The 15673-nt window shown below is 42.0% G+C and overlaps 1 protein-coding gene across 1 annotated transcript in view; it reads left to right on the top strand.

Annotated features, from left to right (window-relative positions):
* Positions 1-15381, top strand: part of LOC131037024 (glucose-6-phosphate 1-dehydrogenase, chloroplastic) — an 87140-nt gene extending 71759 nt beyond the window's left edge. Inside the window, exons 5-10 of the mRNA XM_057969060.2 lie at positions 13053-13258; positions 13426-13575; positions 13692-13812; positions 13972-14201; positions 14350-14550; positions 14679-15381. Of these exons, the coding sequence (XP_057825043.1) occupies positions 13053-13258; positions 13426-13575; positions 13692-13812; positions 13972-14201; positions 14350-14550; positions 14679-14937 (1167 nt within the window). The 3' untranslated portion in view covers positions 14938-15381. The remainder of the gene's footprint in view (positions 1-13052; positions 13259-13425; positions 13576-13691; positions 13813-13971; positions 14202-14349; positions 14551-14678) is intronic.
* Positions 15382-15673: the final 292 nt, after the last annotated feature.

Genomic DNA, 15673 nt, shown 5'->3' with positions numbered 1-15673 from the left:
GCCTTCGAGGAAGAGTTCAAACTCCTACGAGATGACAACGAAATTGTGGCAGAGATTTACAACACCAAACAAGGAAAAAATGAAAGTGTATGTGCATATAACAGAAGGCTCAGGGAACTGCTCAATAAAATGGAGAACCAGCTGGCTAATGGTCTCAAGAAGAGATGGTTCGTTGAAGGATTGGTACCATCCCTCAAATGAAAGATGAAGGTGGTCCCCCTGCCCTCATATGATGAGGCGTACAACCGTGTGATGGATATTGAAAGCGAAAATAAGACATCCCGAGGGAAGCGTCGGGTGAGCGATGGTGATAGTACGAATGAAGATAGTGATGGGGAGTCCAAAACCGTGCAAGCACTCCGAAGGGATATGATGAGAATGATGAAAGAACTAAAGGCTAACAAAGAAGGTGGCAGGGAAGGAAAGGAGCTATGGTGCACCGACTGCAAGACGGAAGGACACACTAAGGGGAGTTGTCCCTGCAAAGCCTTCTGTGATATCTGCCAAGTAATGGGACATTCCATTAAGGAATGCCCGTACAACTTGAAAACACGGAGCACACAAGTGCTCTACGCCCAACCTGACCAAGTCACACCGCCAACGACACCTCCGAAGCCGGCAGCAAACTCTGACGCCTCTTCTGGAGGGTACAGGAACAATCGGTGGGGTAACATGTCCAATAATAACACGCCAAGGAGTAGAATTCAATACGACGCGAAGGGACGACCCATGATTCAATGCAAAAAGTGCAACGAATGGGGTCACTTTGCGCGGGAATGTGAAAATGGGGGTGACACAGGAAGTTTGCTATGCAAATGGTACGGTCCAGGGAATCATGAGGACATAGACTGTCCAAGGCAAAAAGGGGTGAATATGCTGGAGGTGGAAGGACCGAGGGAAGGCGTATTGGCAATCACAAGATTGTAAAACAAAAAAGCCTTGTGCCCTAATCCTCGCACGGAGAAGGAAAGACTACAGGAAGCCAGGGCGGATATCGAGCGAGCGATGGCAGAAGAGCGCAGGGCCTCGCACCCGACTGCTAGTACACCACTCCGGTCAGGACCGGAGAAAACTATCATTAAGCAGATGTTATAGACCACAATACTTGTACGGGTATCCGACCTCCTATAGATCATGCCACAGTTGAGGATGGCCCTGACGAATGCAGTCGGTGACACCACCGTCGGCCAGGAACACTGGATGATGACAAAACCACATATTACGACTCCGGTGAAGGAACATGGTACGGACGCCATGGACCCTATGCTACTCACAGTAAGCACTGGACGGAAACCTATCGTGGTGGAGATGGACATAATGGGACAAAAGCTCACAAAGACCATTGTGGATGGCGGGTCTGGAGTCAACGTACTACCGGAGGAAGCATGGAGAAGCCTTGGCAAGCCTACTCTCTGGCCACCAACATTCCATCTCGTTGGTGCAGACCAACACGGTATCAAACCTCTTGGTACACTCATGGCACAAAAGGTAGTGATCGGGACACAACAATTTATTTTGGATTTCATAGTCATTCCACTGGAAAGAAAAGCGTACGACGCCCTCCTGGGAAGGGGGTGGCTGATCATGGCTAGAGCCAATCATAACTGGAAGAAGAATGCACTCTCAATCGAAAGTGAAGGCCATAAGTATGTGATTGACCTGAGGAATCAGTCAGTCAATGAAGAGCTCGCGTCGTTTGACTCCGACTTGGATGACTCAAATAGATGGGAGTGGGGTTCCGAAGGAGACAGAGGAGGGAAGGAACCCAACGAAGGAGTGTTGGAACTGGATGGATGCTCTAAAGATGGAACTAGTTCATTGGCTGGACTCTTCCATTGGCAGATAGAGGACTACGAGGTCTTCTACCCAGAGTGCCACATGCTGCAAATATGCGAGATTGGGGAATCAAGTGGCAGTATGGAAGAGCAGTCATTTCCCTCGGAGTACGGTAGGTACCAGGAGGGAATGGCATGGGTGGATGACACACCAACCCACCAGTTTGAACGAGACAAACCCATCAAGTACGAGGAAAGGGATGTGAAAAAAAATCAATCTAGGCAAGGACGAGGACCCGCAGGTGATACTCGTAGGGGATGACAAGAACCCCGTACTGGATCACTCGTACAACGTATGCCAGTCGATGGAGTGTTTGAGTTATCTGTACGGCGTACGATCGACAAAGAAGGGAGACTGGCAGTGTTTGAGTTATCTGTACGGCGTATGGTCGTCAAAGAAGGGAGACTGGCATAGCCCGTACGGTGTATGACTTGCAAGGGGAGGAATACCGAACGACGGAACATTGCACCCACATGAAACTAAGTCGTACGATCTTGTACGACTACCATCGGATAAAGGAGAAAGACTGTACGGTTAGAAAATAGACATACCGTACGTGCAGGATCCATACAATCCCCTCCGCGGCATTTGTACACGCAGGGAGCAGTTGTATAAAAAGTTTGAGGGTATCTGTGCAGAGATTTGTGCCATCCATGTGGAGCTGAGTGAAGAGTTGGCACAGGTTAAAAGGTCGTACGACTAGGGAGCGGAAGTGCATGAGTTAATCTGTACGGTGTAGAGGCAGTAGTTGGTCCAATGGTCCGTACTAGTATGGTAGACCAGACAATGGCAGAGGAGGCCGCACCAGGGAAAAACGAGGTTCCCGTACAGGGAATTGGTACTGGTACGACATGTTCAGGTACTGGTACGACGAGCACTAGTACAGTACCAACAGGTATTGGTACGGTTCTAGCAGGAACTAGTACGATTCCAACAAGAACTGGTATGGTACTAGCAGGTACTGGTACGCCATGTGCTAGTACGATAGGTTCAGGTACTGGTACGACGATCACTGGTACCAGGTCGGAAGGACAACTTTTGGCAGAACGAATTCATGTTTTTTTCAAGCTGGAACACAAGACATTCTACATGTACCATCATGCTATCAGCCTATTCCTGGATGCCATGCGCCTGCAAGTACCACCAGAAATGTGGGGAACCTTTGAACCGCGTGGACGGGTGGAACCGAATAAACCTAACATGTACTACTATACTCACCTGGACACACTAGGTGACACCGCGCAACCAACCAAAAGGAGAAGAAAGTTGGACACGTTGGTAGAGGTCGAAGATGCCAGCAGCGCAGAGGATTCTGAGGAGGCAGAAGAGACTGAAGAGCAAGAAAGTGGTGATGAGGGGTTTCATATGGCAACTCACACAGTTGTGAAGGATGAAGGGGAACCAGAGTCGCAACAGCAGGACGAGGAAGAAGAGGAGGATCAACACGAAAGGTTACGGGCACAATGGAAGAGTACGAGGGTAAAGTTCACACCTTCCAAATTATCTTTGACACACTTGGTACCACAAGAAGCACTTACGGTGGCTAGCCCTATGGGGGACGTACGACCAGTAGGGGTGTTGTTCCAAAAAATCAATGAAGGGGAACCACCAGCGCAACGACGGGTATCATTACCACAGAAACCAGTACTTGCATCAGAAACCACGGAGGGTACTAGTACGGTAGACTAGACAGTGGCAGGGGAGGCTGTACTAGGAAAAGACACAATGGTCGAGCAAGGAATTGGTATAGCATATCTAGGTTTTGGTACGGAAGACATTGGTACGGTACCAGTAGGTACTAGTACAGTGTCAGTAGGTACTGGTACGGTTCCAACATGTACTGGTACGACAAGAACTGGTACGGTACCAACACCAGCAAGAACTGGTACGGTACCAACACCAGTAAGAATTGGTACGGTGCCAACATGTACTGGTACGACAGGAACCGGTATGGTGCCAATAGGAATTGGTATAGTGCCAGCAGGAATTGGTACGGTACCAACATGTACTAGTACGCTAGGTGCCAATACGGTACCTCACATATGGAGCAAAAAGATAAGAAACTGTTGGAAGCTACCCACATGGTAAAGAAGGCATAGGAACGACAGCTGCTGGCAGAAAAGAACCTAAGACTTCACACTGGAAAACAACTTTCTTCTCCGACCACTACAGGGACGCCTCCTCCCTCTTCTCAGTCCTAGTTTATGTTTTATATTTCAGCTCTTATTGTCTTAGTCGTCTGGAAGACGACTACGTTTTTGGGGGGGCTAATGTTAGGGGTAAATAACGTATGTTAGTAAGAATAATATTTATTAAGTGTGTTATGATGTATGTTGTTGCCGAGAGGTTCCCGTCGGGTAGTTGGGAGTTGGTGACGGTTGGCAACTTGACCAACCGTCGGGTCTTTATAGTTTATATTGTTTGGTTGGAACCTCGACAGGGGAGATTATGTATGGACATTTCTGGACACTGGAATAAGGATATAATTCTTTTGGTCTAATTAGTATCATTGTCATTTATGCTGTGATGTGCGATTATTCTGTTACATGAATATTTGGTAAGTGTGGGAAATACTCTGTTATCTGTTTCTTCACCAACCATACATTTAGGACTAAACACCCTTCACCTACCCTTCACAATCCACTGGTCTCAAAAACATTGCCCCTTTAGGGGACATTGCAATAACATTGATCAATGGGTGATTTCTTGCATCTTTCCATCAGATATAATGGATACCCCTGTTTAGATCCATGAATCCTTGATAGGTTTCAAGGAGTCCTCTACATGTTTCACCTCTTTCTCCAATAAGGAAGAATGCACCTTCTTATAACTTGGGCCCTTGAACCCGTTTTGAGCCTCATTGATTGATCCCACCATTTATTGCCAATAAGGTGAGGAAACAACATTAACTGCCAATCTATTAGCATAGATTCATCTAGCTATGTCTTGCTTGGCAATCTGTCTACCCTCATTGTGAAATGATGTTTCCAATAGTTGCTTTGTTCTCTTATGTGTCAGTATAGGTTGTTCTTGAGGTCTAAACAAGAATGGATGGCCCTTTGTATGTTCAAGATTGGAAAATGATGGAGCGGCCATTGATCCTTTCTTAGTCTTACTCTTTGCCTGTGCTAAAGAATGAGAAGATTGTTTCCCAACTGCTTCATTTTCTTTTTCTTGCTCTTCAATATATGCCAATACTTGTGCCTTTGCAAGAAGGCCTTCACCTTTTGTCTTTCCTAGACAAAATTTGGTGCCTTTTTAGGGATAAAGAACAAATGTGCTTTCACTCAACTATATGAGCTCTTATATGTTTCTTTGCAATGAGAACAAATCCAAAGATAACCTTCATTTGGAAGTTGTTCTACCATTTCCACATATTTCCAAAGGGGAGAGTTTGATTCTGTTTTAAAATGGGGTTTGTTCCCAGTACAAGAAGCATTTGCCATTCTACAAACCAAAATGAAAAAATAAAACAAAACTAGAAAGTCCATTTCAATTTGTAAAAAAATGCAAGGGAAAAAAACAACAAAAAAAAAACAAACAAAAAAACCTACCTCTTTTGTTGAAATCTTCCTCTTCAATGTCTTTGAGACTGAATCTACACTTGCAACCTGTTGTGACCTTTTTCACACATCGCCCCATTGCAAATGGGGACCCTCTCTTTTCTTGCTTTCTAGGGTTTTGTTAGTGTCTTATGGCTTTCCGCATCAGTTTTACCAAGCCTTGCCCAGTTTTGAGCAGTTCAGGTCCTGACGATTGAAAGTTAGTTTTTGCAAATCATGTGATTCCAGAGTACAAACGCCACCAGGGTGCTTAGAAAGGCCGAAGGACGAAGATCGCAATTGATTTGGACGAATTTGGACAACTTTCTATTTTTAGAAAGTTTGCTTTTTTGCTTTTTCCTATTTTTTAGGAAGTTTCGTTTTTGGCATTTTTAGCCCGATCCCCGGTGTGGCTATTTTAAAATTTTTTTCCCTATTTTTTAGGGATGCCTGCTTTTTGCTTTTTTGGGATGGGAATCTAGGGTTTGCACTAGCACCACTGACCAGCTTCGACCGGGACCCAAAATCTCCAAGTTTTGACCTAAAAAGCCAGTTCCCTACATTTTAGGGGTTGTATCGCTTCGAAGGGTTTGCTTGAGTATGGATTTCAAATTTCAAGTCAATCTGGTTAAATTTGGTTAAATTATGAAATTTTGAAATTTTCTAAATTTTCTCTAAGTTTGGCTAATGGAAGGTGTTGAGTGTTATGGCAGGTGTTCATCAAAGTCCGCCATGTTGGGGAAGAGGATCAAGGACCGCCATGAAGCTATGCCTGAAAGTCTGCCATGCCATGAAGAAGGAGCATCAAAAGTCCGCCATGTCTTGGAGAAGCCATGAAGAGGGGTTCTCATACTCCGCCATACCTTGGAGAAGCCTTGGGAGTGGTCTTAAAACTCCGCCCCATGTTGATGGCCCACACTCAAAAGTCTGCCCTATCCTAGCAAGGTGATGGCGACCTCCAGGAAGTCCGCCCACGAAGTTGGAGACTCAAAAGTCCGCCATGTGGGAGTGCTTCAAAACTTCGCCCTATATATAGGAGCCTCCATAGAACTCCACCCAAGGCCTTCAAATGTTGAAGAGGTGTCAAAAGTCCGCCATATGCATTAGTTGAAACTTCGCCTTGGTTGAGTCATCACCAAAGTCCGCCCAAAGGAGAGTCTTCTAGAAAGTCCGCCATGAAGAGGTAGAGCCTAAAGTCCGCCATGTAGAGGTTGACCCAAAGTCTGCCATAGGTTAAGAAGACTAAGAAGAGGGAGCCCAAACCTCTACCCTCCTTGGTGCTACCTCCAAAGTCCGCCCTAGAAAAGATCTTCAAAACTTCGCTCTAGGCCATGTGAAGGCCTTCTCAAACTCCGCCATGCCTTGGAGAGGTAAGGAAAGTCCGCCCAAGTTTGACGAATATGAAGGTGAGTCTTCAAAAGTCCGCCTAAACATGAAAGTCAAACAAAATCAACGAAAATGCAAGTGATGTCATGAAAATCCTTCAAGATTTCGAACTTAAAACCAAAATGGAAAGTTTTTTTTAAAGGAGAATATTGGAAGATTGATAAGGATTTCAAACTTAAAACCAAAATGGAAAGTTTTTTTTAAAGGGAATATTGAGGATTACTAAAGATTTCGAACTAAGTTCTAAATTAGAATCTTTTGAAGACATTCTTTTTACAAGCCTAGTTTGAGTTAACCAACTAAAAACAAAATAGAAACTTGCATTATTGAAAGATTTTCGAATTTTTAAACATGACAACACTTTCCTAAAGAATGAAGTTAAAATTGGAAACATGAGTTGGAAGATTTTAAGGGTTTCTAATTGAGGATTTAACTTTATTTACAAATACTTCGTGTAAGCTTCATTTCTACACCAAGAAGTTCGAAAATATTAAGGAGAGCATAGTAAAATACTTTCAGTTTGGAGTTCATATGGAGAAAGTTTTGGATATTGCTGGAAGTTGGATAAACTTTTTGACAAAAGTTTCGCAGATTTGTGAGTGAAGCCAGCAAGTATAAGGGAGAGTTATCGAATCTCTCCTGAATTTTTGAGTATTTTTGACAAATTGCCAGCCTTACTTCCGTTTATTCGAAGGTGAAATTAATTTCATGGTGCAGATTTATGTATTTTTCTGAGTTTATTCCAGAGTTTGAGAAATGATTTTTAGTGAATTTGTTCGAACTTCTAAGGAAGGAAAATCATCTTTTTCGGCTAAGTAGAAGAAATTTTCGGAGTTATAACACTTGGTGTTGATTTAAGATCACAACCATCTTTGAAGATTGAAGGGTTATAAGATGAAATTTCAGTTTTTATGGCTAAGTACGAGAATAAAGTGAAATTTTCCGACACTTAGCCATTTCGCAGCCCCGTTATTTTCTTCAAGTTGCGAATTAATTTCTAACTTAAAGTTTCATTGTTTGCTTGTAGATCCTAGGCAGGATGAAATTTCAAGTGGATAAAGATGCTCCTCCGGAGTCAAGGATGACTTCAAAATGGAAAAATGTTAGCAACACCAACCTCAGACACATCAATCTGAGGGAATTTAAGAAGCGAATGTTTGGTCTGGACAACCTTGTGCCTACCACCATTGCGCGAAAGATGATGAAGAGTGGCATAGTACACGCTGCTGGTTTTCTTCCCACCATGCAATGCACTGAGTTAGTGGTTGAATGTGCTAAACATTACAACCCCACTAGTAAGGACATTGTGGCACCTGATGGAAGAGTGTTGGCGAACATCAGTGATGAGGCCATCAGAGAGGCCTTCAAGATCCTAGAGTATCACAACACAGTGTATATGACAAAAGACAAAGCTGACAGCATGTATCATGACCACTTGGAGGAATATGATGCCATAGTCAACCATTCCTAGCTGGACAAGCCAAGGAAGGGCGACTCCAAACTTCAAAGGAAGAGCCTGGTGAGGGCGTACTTCAAGGAGGACATCAGGGACATGATCGTTCTACTCAACAGAATAATGGGAAATCCTTAGGGTGCCCCATTTGAACCCTGGATGTATTATTTCATTAATGAAATAATGAATGGAGTAAAAATGATAGATTGGGCTAGGATGATTAGCGACAATCTAGACAGCCAGTTGAGGAACCTAGAGGCGAATAGGACTTTCTTCATGAGTTCTTACCTATTTTATTCCTTGGCTAGGACCTACAGATACAGAGGTCTCACTTGCAGAGGAGAAATAGGGAACAAGGAGAACCAGCTTCCAGTGTATGATTGCTATCCCCAGCTCCACATGGAAGAGATATTCCATTTCAAAAGAGTGAATGATACCTCCCTCATGCACATCACTCGGACATTGCAAGGTGGACTGCACCAGAGGCTCTCTCAGGAGTCTATGGACTTCATTAGTCGATTCAAGTATTGGTATATCTAATATCCAAAGTTCACTTACCTTAGAATTCAAGGATTCTTAGGGCCTCCCTACAAGCTTCCAGCTTACCCTACCAACCGAGTTGTGTTGCTTGAAGTTGTAAGGCAATTGGAAGAGTATATGGTAATTTAGAGGGAAAAACAGAAGAAGGCAGGGACTTCATCTCTTACAATTGGTAATGGGCTGGAAACATGTCCATCGGCATAAGCTGCTGCGATAGCTTAGAAGGAGCTAGCCTGGTATCCCTTTTATCAGTACAAGGCGAGAAGGAATTTTGATCCGTTCCACATGATAAAGAAGGTCGAAGGGACAACGTATGAACACAGGGCCGATCTAGAAGATTATTGGGCTAACGCAGCCGATAGCTTCGAGATCAGGAAGAGATTCTGGTCGAGAATTCCTTTGAACATGGTGAGGGCAACAGAGGTATTCAGAGTTGCCAATCAAGTAGAGGATAGCCTAGAGCTTCAGCAGCCAGGTTTTGAAAAGATGAAAAATGAAACACTAGTTTTAATAGATTGGATAGAGGGAGAGAAATCAGATTTAGCAGACCTCATGAGGACGGTGGTTGAGTATTTGAGGTGGTGGACATCTAAAAGGACAAGGCAATTAAAAGCCAAAGGTGTGACCTTGACCTACGAATTGATGGGAGTAGATGATTCTTCATCCGCCAATCCTTGTATCTCTGCAGGTAATGCCCGGAATCCAGAAAGTGTTGGGTCTTGGAAGAGGAAGGAGTTGGTTGGAAGCTCCGTAAAGGTCACAGGGAAAAGGATTGGAGGTGAAAGAAGGGAGTCTAGCGAAGGCCAGTCCATCTTAAGTGCCGCTTCTATTGTGCCCGATCAGAATGCAGCTAGGGATGAAGAGATGAATATGTGCATGGTTAACGATGAAGCGAGAGTGCCTTCTCCTTCGGTTGAGGAAGTAATGAAGGAAGTTGTCCAAAGTCCGGACAGAGAGAAAACGAAAGCGCCTACAGTCTTCTTGGATGGCATACCTGCAAACCCGGGAGGGACAGATGATGGATTTGACCAGAACACCATGGAGCAGTCAACTATCCCGGATTGGCTAAGGGAAAGAATAAAGGCCAAGGTTCCCAAGGAGGTCTGTTCTGAAGGAATTACAGCAGCATTCCTGGAGAAGGTAAATGAGCCAGCTGTAGCTAAACCGCCTAAGCCCGCCAAAAAGTTTTCTTTAATCCAGAGAGACAGTGCAGGATACAGGACAGTCCAGATAGCGATGCCTAAGGAAGGAAAAACTAGGGACAACGTCGTTGCAAATGATTACAAGATCACCACCATAGAGTTGGGTAAACCCACCCAAGACCAAGAGGTCCAGTATTTCGATGACTCTTGTAACGCTCTGAAGGCAAGTTTAGCTCAGGAGAAAGAGAAAAGAAAGAAGGTTGAAGAAGAAAACCAGCAATGGAGAAAGTATGTTCTCCATCTCACCAGGCCACTTAACCATGAGATCCCAGTTACCCCTCCATAGCCTCTTCAGCAGGAATCGATGAAGGATTATGAGGATATGAAGGGTACTTTCACACAGGCCAAGGAGTGGATTTCAGATGCCTCAGCACATGTAGATATACTGGTAGAGAATTTAGTGTCAGCATATGAGTCGGCCTCTTCACTTGTCAGCCGTATCCAGGATCTTGCCACCAATTGGGAGGACGTGGAGGAAATTCAAGATGAAATACTTCCTCATCTGAAGGTTATCTGAGGCTTGTCGAGAAGAAGCCTAGTGGATGCAGGTATCATACAGGCCGGAGATAGGTACAACTTCAGCACATGGTATTACACCTTGGTTACTCGGATTGAAGTTTTGAAGAAATCCGAGACCAAGTGCTTTGAGACAGAAGAGAGTGTCAGGGAGATTTTGAGCAAAGTATTTCGTGTAGCATCTGAGATTTGGAAGAAAGAGAGTATAAGGGAGAAGCACTTGCAGGCAGAGGACCTGAGAGCCAGGATTCAGTCAAGTTTCTTCAAGGATTCAGGGATGATTGACAAGGGCGATCTTTCAAAGATTGCAAACTTTCTCTTCATCGATGAAAACTTTCTTGCCCAGGCAATTGAGTGGGAAGGCATCCTCGCCACATGTACCGATGATGTGGACATCATCGACTTCCAGATCGGCAGTTTGCCAAGTGTCACCATGGAGGAGGTCAAGCTTATTGTGTCCAAGTACATCGAATCTATGAAGCAGGAAAGTAGGCGCTCACCCCAGTGAGATTAGCAGCTGTGCCACGTGTCACTTTCTTATTCACTTGAACTGATGGTGTTTTGGGAAACCCTAATTAGGGTTTATTGCTTTCAATCTTGGCCCTTGATCATTGTTCGATCTCGACCGTTTGTTTATTTTGAAAAACTATATAAGGCTACCTCCTCTCATTTGGAGAGTGAGGTTTTTGATGCATTGTTGCTTAAGGTCATTTCCAGATAATATATTGCATGTGCGCTTGCTTTGTAATCTCTATTGTTTGAATGATTTGCATGGTTTCAATTTCCTCAACACCTAGTTAAAATTAATATAGATTTGCTTTCATTGTTAATTTGAATGAAGGATTTGATAAGTGTCAATCAATGGTGTATCTTCGCTCATACTTTTGGTGAATGGATGATTTCCATTTCACCGTGCAAAGTTAGCCTGAGCTCATCCTCTGTGCGTCCCAACATCTTAATCATAAGCACAATCCATTGAAGATTGCACCGGCTTTGTGTAGTTGTCCCTAGTGTGGCGAAGCAAGGTTTGGTTTCTCGAGAGCACCCAATTGATACTGTCTCTGGAGTTCGTAGGATTAGATTAGCCTTCTCAAACCCTACTTCTTTTCTCCTTTTTTTTGAAAGTCTAAACCCCGAAAATCCCCCCAAAAAAAGAAGAGCCTAAAAATGCTAAATCCATCTAAGTCCAGTAGTTCAAGATAGTTGTTAAACGTAAGTCCCCCTTGAGATTTTCAGCTTACACTACCCAAGAAGCTATTCCACTAAAGTCGCTTGTTTGCACATATAGACCTTGGAATCAGTAGTGATTTTTCCGGAGAGGATAGAATGCCTTCGGGTATCCTATCCTAATGTTTGGTAGATGATAAAACAGACACCAACACAACCACGTAGGAGTAGCACAAGAACCAGCTAGGAACAAGCAACAATCAATCTTCAACTCTCCTTGAGCAATGGCAAGCAAAAAACAAATTTCAGCAATGGAGCAAAGATGTTATAAATCAAAAAGTGTTGTTACTAGGGGTCCATCCACCTGGATTCCTTTAAGAAAACACATCAATATCAAAACTCAATGTGCAAGACAAGTGTCAAGATGTATGTATTCTTTTAGCTGTCAAGTTTTAAGATGTCTCTATGGGAAGAAAAATTTAACAATCATAAGGAGAGCATTCAAATAGCTGTCTACTAATCCATAACAGAACAAGACCCAAACTATAATGGCTAAAACTGCAAGTGAATCTCCAATATGTAAGCAACCAGTCATCTTAACCAAAATGAATGCAAAAGTATCTGTGTAATCACTCCGTTCCATTTCTTTTTTCTATCCCTTTTGTCATCTTTTACTGAAACACATCCTCCAACATGATGTCCTTTCTCTTGTTTGTGTTGTGTACCTCGCACAAATATCAATAGAGAGAGGATTACTAATCTGATCAAAACACATTAATTTACATAAATAAGAAGAGTCAATGTTAACTATACATTTTTCAAATATCCATATCATTTAAATAATTTAACTTTATATGATCCGAATACTGAAATCACAATTAAGCAATTGTCTTAATCATCTTTGAATATCCAAATTTATGACTCTTAATTTTTAAAAGCATAAATACATGACAAACCTACTCAAGTAGTCCATCACAGCAGCCTCCATTTTCATAAGGATTCCATTCTTCAAGGGGTTGTTCCTCTGTCAAATCAGCTTCATTGGTTTCAACAATAATTAACATCTAGAGGAAGATTGTACTGCCATCCCCTATTTTCTAGGAAAGAATCCGACTCTTTCTTAGCAGGGATCATAGGATTTATAGTCTCTTTGGCTTAGTTTCAGATTTTATGCTATCATTTAGTGCTTAGTGTTACTTCTGCTCCTACTGCTATGATTTCCTATAGTGTTATTATCTACTGGCTGTCCAAGGTTTATAAGCTTGAAAAAGCTGATTTTTATAACATTCACTTTTAGTCCCTCTGGCTTCCACTAAGTGCTGGTTTTTGTTATTTGTTTTTCTGCACTATTTTTATTTTTGTTGTTAACGAAAGAAGATTTGCTGTACCTGGGATGGCTTGACATGACAGGCAGGGAGAGTTGCAAATCGATTATTTTACTTGTCCATCCCTCCAAATGTTTTTGTGGATGTGGCAAGGTGTGCTAGTCGTTCTTCATCTTCTGCTAGTGGATGGACTCGATTAATTGTTGAAAAGCCTTTTGGTCGGGATTCTGAGTCATCTGCTGAACTTACAAGAGGTCTGAAACAATACTTATCTGAGGAGCAGATTTACCGGTACATACCATCAATCTCAGTGTTATATTCCAGAAGTATATTATCTTCAGAAATATTCAAATTTTTGGTTGTTTTATTTCTGAAATGTTTCTGTTTTAAATAGAAGTCTTTGATATATAATACTTAAGTTTGGTTGCTATGCTAACTTGTGTATCTTTGTCAAACAGGATTGATCATTATCTGGGGAAAGAACTTGTTGAAAATCTTTCTGTTCTAAGGTTTTCCAATCTGATATTTGAACCCTTGTGGTCAAGGCAATATATAAGGAACGTACAACTGATTTTTTCAGAGGACTTTGGAACAGAAGGTCGAGGAGGGTAAGGCTAAAATCTAGTGTGGTGTTTTTCAGCACTGCTATAACCAAGTTTTGGTGATATTGAACTCATCATTTAACTTTATCAGAATGTTGTTTCTTTCTAATGGTCTTGTATAGGTACTTTGATAACTATGGAATTATCCGCGATATAATGCAGAACCACCTGCTTCAAATATTAGCTCTTTTTGCAATGGAAACACCAGTCAGTTTGGATGCAGAAGACATACGGAATGAAAAGGCAAGTTGAAACTCAGTCAGAAGCCTTATTGGGGATAGATAAGACATAGTTTTCATTATTATTTTGGTTTATATCTTTCAGACTTGGTTCTATGTGCTAACCATTTTAATCTAGGGAAAGAGATGATTTATTGGGCTAACTTTTATTTTATATTTTCAGGTCAAAGTGTTGCGCTCAATGATGCCATTGCAACTTGAAAATGTGGTAATTGGTCAATACAAGAGCCATGTTAAAGGTGGTGTGACATATCCTGGGTATACAGATGATAAGACAGTGCCCAAAGATAGCTTAACTCCAACATTTGCAGCAGCGGCTCTTTTCATTGACAATTCCAGATGGGATGGTGTACCTTTCCTTATGAAAGCTGGAAAGGCTTTACATAATAGACGGTATGATTGTTGTCTTATGGTATTCTGCAATCTGCAATTGGACAAAAATATAGACAAAGAACAAGCTTTTACTCTCTTACATATACCTGTAAACATTTTTAAAATGATCACTGGGTTTTCCTGTTTGGATGTTTTTGCAACTTTATAGTGCAGAAATTAGGGTTCAGTTTAGACATGTTCCGGGGAACCTGTACAAGAGAAAATTTGGAACAGACTTGGACAGAGCTACCAATGAGCTTGTCATTCGTGTCCAACCTGATGAAGCTATCTATCTGAAAATTAACAATAAGATTCCAGGTTTGGGCATGAGGCTAGATCGAAGTAATTTGAACCTTCACTATGCAGCAAGGTGAGGACTGAGTAAACAAATTGCTTGTCAATTTGTACAACAGTAATGAATTTCTTTCTTATGGTCAGAAAATACTTCTCTGCAGTAATTTCTGATTTATATCTGACTTTTCATGTTCTCTGTCTCAGGTATTCTGGAGAAATTCCTGATGCTTATGAACGATTGCTTTTGGATGCAATTGAAGGGGAGCGACGCTTGTTCATCAGAAGTGATGAACTTGATGCAGCATGGTCTCTATTCACACCATTGTTGAAAGAATTAGAATCAAAGAAGGTTTCACCTGAGCTTTATCCATATGGCAGTCGAGGCCCAGTGGGAGCACATTATCTGGCTGCCAAATACAATGTCAGATGGGGTGATACAAGTACAGATCCTCTGCAGTTCTGACTACTTTGGTGTCAGTTTTACGTGGCACTTTGCCATAGATATTTTTCATTGGTCAAGACATTATTGTTGATTGGCATGTCTCAAAGAACTTTCTTATGATTTGGTGCTAATGGCAGAGGATTTTTTTAGAATTGTTTTAGTTGTGTTCGAATCTGGCATTCACAGTAAATGATAGATAATGAATAATCATATGGCAGGGCTTTTGCAAAAACCAGGATGAGAGTTGGGTACAATTGAGGAGAGTTTAGTTGGGTTTTTGGTGGTTCCATGTTAAGGAAACGTAGGTGTTAAGGGACATTCTCTATGCTATATGGTCCTTACGAGACCCCATAGTGAAATGAAAACTGATTACCAACAATCTATCACAAGCTTTGTTGCTGGAAAAATTTCATGCCTACAAAGCTTTACTTAAGAGAATCAAGTTCTGTAATATATCTTCATGTTCTTGCTTCCAAAGCTCTTCTCTAGAAATCATAGCTTGGATTTTGTGTTTAGCATCCATATTGTTAGAATGGAACGTGAGGTTTTCAGAGTCCATGATATTATGAAAGCTTCTAGGAAAAAGCTTAGTAAAATTACATACACATTTTTTTCTGGAAGCTTTGCTAATCTATGCTGCCAGTCTATTTCACTTGGTAGGTTTTCCTCTGGATTTGTGTATTATTGACTTTCTTGATTTACATCTTAAATTGGGTATAATTCTACAAGAAAATCTCAAATTTTTCTTTGTTTGTTG

This window comes from Cryptomeria japonica, chromosome 8 (genome assembly GCF_030272615.1).
Source record: "Cryptomeria japonica chromosome 8, Sugi_1.0, whole genome shotgun sequence".
NCBI lineage: Eukaryota > Viridiplantae > Streptophyta > Pinopsida > Cupressales > Cupressaceae > Cryptomeria > Cryptomeria japonica.
Note: the sequence above shows the minus strand (reverse complement) of the source record. Positions and strands in the feature narration are given on the sequence as shown.